The sequence below is a fragment of the Falco cherrug genome, chromosome 4 (assembly GCF_023634085.1).
Source record: "Falco cherrug isolate bFalChe1 chromosome 4, bFalChe1.pri, whole genome shotgun sequence".
NCBI classification, from domain to species: Eukaryota; Metazoa; Chordata; class Aves; order Falconiformes; family Falconidae; genus Falco; species Falco cherrug.
The window spans coordinates 112,133,316-112,142,246 of record NC_073700.1 but is presented as its reverse complement, the minus strand read 5'-3'; the positions used below and the strand labels follow the sequence as shown (position 1 = coordinate 112,142,246).

Below are 8,931 nucleotides of genomic sequence, written 5' to 3'. Positions count from 1 at the left end.
GCTCTAAGTGTCCTGTTGCTGAAAGGAAATACTGCATCTTTGTCTAACAGAATCCTGCCCACGTTTTACCCTTCAGCTTGCCGTGCTGGCTGCAGCTGAGCACGAGATCCCTGGGGGCACTGCCAGTCTGGAGCTTCCAGGCTGTGGGTCCAGTTGCCCTCCTGTAGCTTACCTTCTGTCCAGCAGCCTCTTCTGTCCTGAGAGACTGAAGGTCCGCATGCTTTCCCTTTCACAGTGTATAGACCTCCCTCAAATAGCTGTTCTGCCCAGTAATGGGCCATCATGTGTGGGACATTGCAGGGATTTCATCCTTTGTGTGTCTTTCTCGTGAACAATGTATCAGAAGCCTTGAAATCGTCACTCAGCTGTAGAGCAGGCTAATGCGGGCTACTCTACAGGTAGAATATTCTCTGGTTGAAAAGCAGCTGCGAACTATCGATGACCAGCTAAGAGAAGCAGAGGAAACGTGCGTGTGGCAGGCGACAGCCCACTGAGACCACATCAAACAAGTGAAAATGTCAGTGTGTGATTTGGAGCAGGGTGTTCAGCAACCGAAGGAAAATGTTAGTCAATCCGGGGAATTACGAGCGCTCGGATGGAACATGCCCTCTTTTTCAGGAAAGGTAAGAAAGAAGTTCTGTTATAGCTGGATGATGAAGGAGAAAGACTTGCTAAGATACAGAAAATGCTGCAAGAAGATAGCTACCAGCTCCATCATCTTGTTGAGGCCACAGCCAAGTGAGCTGTATTTGATGTGGTGATACGTGTGTTAAATATTTGACTATTAATGCTTAGTCATTTGTGGTTTTGTTCAATTATTTGCATTATTGCACAAACCCCATAAAAGTTCTTGAAGACTGATGTTTGAAGACAAATAGCAAGAAGGGAGAATACTTTTGGGCAGCATTTGAGAGCAACGTTAGTGCTTTTGAAAATTGGTAGATGGGGAATGAATGGCAAGCTGCAGTCATGATAGCGCTGCTGTCTCATTTTTGTAACTCTGAGCTGTGTTGTTCCTGTGATCCCCATAGGTAAATTTCTGCAGCTGGAGAAATTGTGCAGAAACACTTTCTTGCATTAGATATATTGTGAAATAATTTTAATTTGAAATGTGAATATTCCATCCTTTTATATATACATATAATTAAAAATATGCAACAGATAACTTTACAGTTTGTTTATGAATGCTGAATCAAATTATGATATCCTTAGTTTTGAACTGCTGCATTACATGACTACAAGTGATATGCCATACAGTGACAAAGAACTTGAATAAGGTGTGAATGCAGGAGCAGGGGGGTTTTTTGTCTTTTTGCCCCAGTTTTGCTAATTTTTTGAGGAACCTGCTTCTGTGACTACTGCAGCAAATTTCTGTGTCTGTTATCAATATTAATGGTAGTGTTACTCTCTGGAGTACCTTTTAGGTCAGTTTCAGTTCTAATTTTATTTGTAATACTGCCTTTATTTATACTATTTATATTTATTTAAAAAGATCAGAATAAAGGTCTCTTTAATGTTTAATTAAATATAACAAGGGTTGGTACTGCAATGCAGAACAAACATGCAGAAGTGTCTTACAAAATGTGATGCTGTATTGTACGACAGTTTTATGCCAACCTGTAGTCTTGTCAGTGCAGGGCTGCCTTCACCTTTGCACTGAGTTTAGGTAGTGTAAATGCAATTCGAAGGAGTTTCAGGAGTCTCCTACACTGACCAAGGTATGGTCCAGGAGCACACCTGATACAAGAAATATTAGAGAGCATTGGTTTATGATGTACATCAATTATATAAAGTAATACTGAAACAAGGAGGTGTATTGAATGAAGATACACTTTAACACAGCCCTATATTATTGTACTTTTCAATTGTTTTTTTCTTTATTTGCTTGTTTAGGGAGATTTAAAGCTCTTCAATTAAGATTTCTCTGCCTCGGAAGATTTATATAGAATATGTTGATGACATTGCGGTCAATGTTATATTTAACACCATAATGCATTCTTTAGACTTCTTTTTGGAGAACATAGAAGATAGTTTGAAGCCAGCTCCACTTTTCCAAGCATAAATGAACCTTAATAGTCCAGAGATTGAATTTGAACCTTCTCTGGATAAAGAGGCTGGTGATGGCTTTTATAACCTAGTAGATGAACACCTGGGTGATGTTTTCCAAATGTCTGCCCAGGTGAAAAAGACAGCAGCACACCTGGGATCAGAACAGTACCAGGTGTGTCTGTAAACAATGAATCCAATTAATCCTACCATGCAAGAAGTTTATTTTTAGTTGCAAACTCATTTAATAGCATCAGTCTTCAAATCCTGAGCCTCACCTGTTCTCTCAGTTATGCGGTTTATAGAGGCACAGTCCCGTTAACTTCTAACGGGAGTTAGACGTGCTTCCACCCACTTCTGCACCCGTGAGCAGCAGAATGAAGTTGTCCATTTTCCACAGAGCTCATTGAAATGAGCTGAATATTCATCTCTCGGTTCCTGCGCTGTAAGCTTCCACCTTGGGTGGCGTGTTGAACTCTGTAAATCTGCACGTAGTGGAAACTTGACCTCTTGGACGAGTAAGGGATTCTCCACTGAACTGCTGGGCAGAATTATATATTGGCCATGAAAGTTGTTATTTGGAGTTGAGTAACTTGCAAAGGGTGTGTATACAGTTTGGTTTTGTGTTCATATAACGAAATGTTAAACCTGAAATTAGAAGAGCTGCATGAATTGTAGTTTTTATTGTTAATAGATCTCTGGGGAAAAGGGATGGAATTCCGGTCTTTCATCTGCATATAAATTTAAGCAATTGATACTACTGTCTCACCTACTGAAATAAGAAAACTTTTGGTTTGATGCCTAGAATGATACGGACAACATGTCTGATTTCTGACAGATCAACCAAGAGATTATGGAGAGTGTGGCAAATGTTACCGACGACACCCTGGAGTACAGAAGATCACTTGCTAGCCCTGTGCATCTCTGGCTGGAGGGCTGGTCTGACTTTATGAAGGAATTCCTTCCTATGGTCATGGTTTAGCATCCACAAAGATGCCCCTTACTGGTGAATTTTCTCAACAGCCTCCCACTATGGAACTGTTTAAAGAGCAGGCAAGAAAGCAACTAGTCCTAGTAATTGGCTATTTAGTGTGTGTGTGAAATTTGAGGAGTAGATATATCTATTTCTCTCCTGTTCTAGGTTGACATCTATGAAAACATGTATGTTCAGATAAGCAGCTTTGAAGGCTCAAATGTTTTTGATAGTTGGTTTAAAGCAGATATGAAGCCTTTCAAAATGAGATTGCTAAGCATTAAGAATGGAGCTGGATGTTTAAGGAGTATCTCCTGCAATTTGTCATTGTTTGTTAAAATGGAGGGTGTGTGTGCATGTTTACGTGCACTAAAGATATAAATGTAAGCTTGGGGTGTTTTTACATGTAATAATTCAATGAGCTGGGTTTGCAGCTTTTTAAATCTTTATTTTCTTAGTGGTGTTTTGTTTTCCAGATCTTTTACTTGCTTATCCTGTTGGGATAATTCTCAGTAGTAGCACTTGCCACCTCTGAAAATCAGGACCAGAGCGTCTTAAAATAATGTAGTAAAACTGTATTTGTTTTCTCTTATAAATAACATTCTTATTCGCTACAGAAAGGAATATTTGTCATCCTACCTCTCTCTCTTTGGTAGTCTAACTGACTTACAAGAATGTATAAAAGTGACAGATGCCGCGCTCAAAGGAGAGGTGACCAAGGGAGGTTATTGTGTTCTGGTAGAAATCATGGGGCACCTCTTCGCTGTGCAGGTGAGGCAGACAACTGCCGATGAACTCTTTGAACCTTTAAAAGAGATGGTTGCACTGTTAGAAACCTAAGGAAACCTAATTTGGATGTAAGATGCCAGGCAACGTTTAAGCTCCATTAGGGGTACCGTATCAAAAGAAATATTTCATGTTTACACATGCGTATATAGTCCTAAAATAGCAGTATTTGATCTCAGCGATGTAAAATAATTCCATTCTCCTTGTTCCTTCTCAACTGCCAGCAATAAAACCAGGTAGCTTATGTCCTTTAAAAGATCTGTTTTACGCAAATGATGGAAAATCAGTTCAAAAGAGCTGTTACGTTTTGTTCTGATGAGGTCCGTAGTGAGTTTTTGCTATTTTATTTTTTTAATTAATGATCAAGCCACATTCACATTCATAAGCCTCCTCCCAGAAGCAGAGCCATACAGAAACTCCAGTAAGCGTACTTCCTACGCTGCTCTGCCTTCCTTAATGCAGTGAGCAGTAGTCTGGGGCTGCGTCCCAGCCTGGGTGCAAAAGCTGGGATCTGATGCCTGCTGGGTGATGCTGTCTTTCAGACATCCTCAGCTGTTTGTTTCTGTAAGTATTCTGCCTGCACCCATATCCCAGTTACAATTCTTTTGGGTGGCAAGTGAAATTTGGGCGGATTATCTGAAGTAAGCAAAACTGGGTTTTAAAAAGCCCCGCGGCTGCGGTGGTTCCTGCTGACACTAGAAGAGCTTGTGAAGCTGTGGCTTTGAGATCAGCGTTTGCGTACGAGACACCTTTATTTGGCCTGGTTTGGGAGATGTGCTACACTGTAAATAGCATTAAATATAACTGGGTAGAGGTTCAACTAACGTTTTTCATCAGATAAGCTAATCAGTCAAAACGAAAACTTCTCATCAGTTTCAGTGAGGTTTCCAGTCTGCAGTAGGATTTCTATTTCTGTGTCAATCTTGTCCAAACCAGACTGAGGTGATGACTAGGAAAATAAATGTAGGATTTCTGACATGGGCCTTAAACTAGTCTTCTAATGGCTCTGAAGCAACTTGGGCTTGGGCTTCTCTTTCTTGTACTTTTGACACAGACAAAAAACCTGTCAGGGTATTTTTTTCATCATGACGGAATGTTGTTGGGGTTTTTTTTGGTTGTTTTTTTTTTTCCACATGGCTCACTGAAGGGTTTTACTAGAGATCTTGGAGAGGTTTGTAGAATGAGAAAGCTATTTCCAGGTCAGCTTTATATATTTGAAATGTGTTAAAGCAGCAGGGGTGGAGCTGCCTGTTTGACTGCGTGGAAGATCCCCAGCATATTTTTGAATGAATTTTTATGTCATTATACATAAAATAACTGAGTCCATTAAGTTCAAGTAGTTTGATTACCAATGATCCATGCAAGTAATTATTTTAAAGTTGACAAAAATTCTAGTAAAATCTGTGACGTAGAGTATAGCTTGTGGTTAAAGAGATCCGACACTTGAATTTGTTTTTTATAGACAGGTTTTGAGGTGTCTTCACTCTTTAACACACAAATTTTGCTGATACATTTCTGCCGCATCTGACATTTTTTCTTTCAAGATAATGCTACTCTGTTAACTTAAGAATTGCCTGAAAAACGGAATGCTGTTACAGAAGAGAGCTGTGTCAGTAAAGCACAAATAACTCCTCTTCAGGCATCTGATGTTGCAGTTATCAAAAGAAAATTCACTTTACTTGATGTGTGTTGAATTCTGGGATCAGACTTTTTTTTTTTTTAATCTGCTTTTTTAATGAGAATACAATAGTGACAGGTGTGTTTCATCGGGGAAGCAGATGGAATTCAGAGAAAGATTTAAAATGGAAGCTCCCTTTCAGTGTGGTGCAGAAAATGCATACGCTTGTTTTGATAAGGTAATAGGGAATCTCAGAAAAACATACATACTTGTAAATATTCCAGTACTATATCTAATGATATTTCAGTGTACTTACTAAAATATTTGTGGTTTGTGGCTTGGGGTTTTTTGGGGGTTGTTTGTGGGTTTTTGTTTTGCTTTCTTTTGTATTTTTGGCAAATCTGGATTTCTCCTGTTTCTCTTCCAATGTTACGTATGCTTACTGATAAAATAACAAAAATCAGAGTACTTGCTCATATTCTTTGTTCTTGTTCTTTTTTTGAAAAGTCAGCATAATATGCTCTTGAATACAGTAGTCTAAAGTGGACTATTTAGTGGATCTTTTTAAAATGTCACGATGGGACTTTGTTAAGATTTATACAACTTTAAAGTAAGGAAAAGTGGTTTAATAAGTTAAGGGATTTATTGCAAAAGTATAATTTAACTGTTTTCTATGCAACTTTTCTTTTTATGGTTCAAATATAGAGTCCTTTGTATGCCTTTTGGGTGCTTTCAGAGACAATGCAAATGCAGGGTTTTAACTTCTTTGCATTAATTGCTCTCAGCTGTGTTTACATTGAATCATATACCCAGACTCTATAGATTTCACTGCCAGGTTTAGGTAAGCTCAATACACCCTGTAACTGTACTTTGAGTCCTCTTTTCTTCTTCAAGGCAAATCAAGAGCTTGAGATGCTGGAAAAAGAAATGTTACTGATGCAAGAATCTGCAAAACTACTTGAAGTAGCTGTTCCAGATTCAAGCAAATGAAACAATGTCAAAAAGAAGTGCAGTTGCTAAAGAAATGTTGGGTATTAGTGTTTATATTAATGTAAGATTTTTTTTTATATAAAAAAGTAATTATGAAGTTAGAATAAGTTTTGAATGTTATACTTTTAAGTTGATCCTGGAAGTGTTAGACTTTTGATTTAGAAAAAAGAACTTTAAAATACTGAAGATTTTTATATTCCTTTTGGTGTTGAAAATACAGTTGCTATGTTTTAGGATACCCGGAGCAAAAACATCTCTGTTCTCAAGTTAACCGGTTTCAAGATAATCCCAAAGCAAAACAACCTCTGTAGTTTCATTTTGAGCTTTTTAAATACCAATAGCTTGCTTGAATAGTTAAAATCATTGAATAAAAATTCAGAAAGCTGGAAAATTCCACTGCAGAACTGAAGACTCTACATTAGAAAGCTGTAGAAGTCTAGAAGCCAGAGTCCAGAAAAGTCCGTGTAGAGACCTGTATGGGAAATCAGCCTTGTACCGTTCTGTTTCCCTCAAACAGTTGTTTTTCATCAGCAAGGACAGAAATGTATATACTAGATTTTCTTTCCATAATTTTGTGTGTAGCATTTGTATGGCGAGGAGGGGGTGCGGGGCAGTTCTCCCACATCTCCCAGGTGTACCTGTATGTCCTCAGTAGATACAGGTGTGTGTTCGATAGTGCAAGAAAGGTATGTATGCACACCTATCAGATACTAAAGTATGAAACTGTTTAAAAGCTTGGCTTTTGGGTTGAATTTTGAGAAGCTGGATAATTTCGTGTGCTTTCTAGGGAGTGGTGGTGTAGGGTTGGAAAAGAATGGGGTCCAGGAGCTGTTGCTGTGCGAGGGGCTTTCCCCTGCAACCATTGATCTGTCATGTAGCAGAAACTTGTCTTTGCCAAATGTTATTGACGCTTTTATCTGTAGTTTTATCTGTAGTTTTAGAGCAGCATTGGTGGTTGGACTGAAATCCAGCGGAGGCAGATTAATGAGGAACAGATGGATCTGCAGCTCAGAGGGTTTGCCAAGGCAGGTTCCATAGCTGTCTCTTTCTGCAATTTATCTGTCTTGGTGCCACCCCTTCCTCACTCTTCCCACCCACTTTGATGTTTCAGTGGATTTGTTACTCATCTCCAAACTGAATGTTCTGGAACGTGTTTTGTTTTGGGGGGTTTTCCTTTAAAACTTTATTTTCCTGGGTAAGTTTCCAGTCCCTGCGGAGGTACATGGTAAAACCGTGCTGTCGCTTCTCTGAATTGAGGCAGTTTGTGACAGAATAAAGAGGGTGGGGATTTATGACAGGTCCCACCAGATGAAAGCCATTATTTTTAGAGACAGGTGGAATCTGCAGAGGTTTGTCTGCTCTGCTCTTGGGCATAGCTCCAGAGTGCTGGGAATTGCAGCAAAGGTGCTCATTTTTAAAGGGAAGGAACTTTCTTTCCTTGAAGCATTTGCAATGTTTTGTTGACGGTATCCCTGCGGAAGATGGTTCCAATGGGACAAGGGACGTATGAAGCAAAAATGGTAATAAAGCCCCCAGACTATTTGCAGGACGCTAGAGGAATAGCTGTGGTTCACAGGTCGTATAGCAAGGGAGTATGGAAGGAAGGAAATCTTGAACCTAATGGGTATCAAGTTTCTTCTTGTTCAGGAATAAATAAGTTTAATTGCATGTGCAATCAGTAGTGCTTTAAGAGAAGAATCAGACTTTACAGCAGGTGTCTTGGCTTAAATTGCTTCAAAGTTCCAGGCTCCACCTGGTCAATTCTCATACTAAGTGTGGTCACGCTGTGATAGGGGTGGCAAAAGCAAGGGGAGGGTTGAGATAGCCGCATGCTCATTACTGTGCGTCATGCGCTGTGGTACACGTGCCAGGTCCTGGAAGGGAGAGCATGCTGATCGCTGTCCGCGAGCTGATCGCTTGTGTCATGTTCATCACGCTCTGGTGGGTGTGAGTCTCCGTTACCCCTCTGAGCGGTGGTTTTGAGTGTATGAATTTTATGGGTACTTTTATCTGCAGTGAAATAATAAGAAAAATAGATTTAAATCATCAGAGCATCTGGCACTGATCCAACCGGAGTCATAAAATCACTGTGTAAATGCAGTGTTAACACAGTTCCATTACTTTGAGTGACATACTGGAAAGTACATTTCCAGAGCCTTTGCTTTGTCTGCCACATAAACAAATGACCACAATAACGTCTTCCCTAGTCTTGTGCTATCCACTGCTGTCCCACGCATCTGCACGTGAAGCAGGGAAGCAGAGCTTTCTGACAAACTATCCACATTGTTCTTAAAGTTATCAAGGTGGCCGTTAATGGGAAGTAATTATTGCGATTATTTTAATCCTGTTCCTTCGGAAGCATGGTCTTTGGATAAAAAAAGTCTCTTCCTGCGATGTACGTAGAGGGTTGGGGTGAAAGGTGAAGAATCTGATGTCATTGTGGAGAGCAATATTGAAGCTGCAAAAACACACACTGGTCCCAGGTTGTGAATGGGACAGGAGTAAGTGTTCAGCCAGG

At 39.7% G+C, this 8,931-nt stretch overlaps 1 protein-coding gene across 1 annotated transcript in view; it reads left to right on the top strand.

Annotated features, from left to right (window-relative positions):
* Positions 1–515: 515 nt before the first annotated feature.
* Positions 516–8,931, top strand: part of DNAH11 (dynein axonemal heavy chain 11) — a 134,346-nt gene continuing 125,930 nt past the window's right edge. Inside the window, 6 exon segments of the mRNA XM_055707658.1 lie at positions 516–623; positions 1,937–2,221; positions 2,852–3,008; positions 3,011–3,099; positions 3,188–3,299; positions 3,302–3,342. Of these exon segments, the coding sequence (XP_055563633.1) occupies positions 516–623; positions 1,937–2,221; positions 2,852–3,008; positions 3,011–3,099; positions 3,188–3,299; positions 3,302–3,342 (792 nt within the window).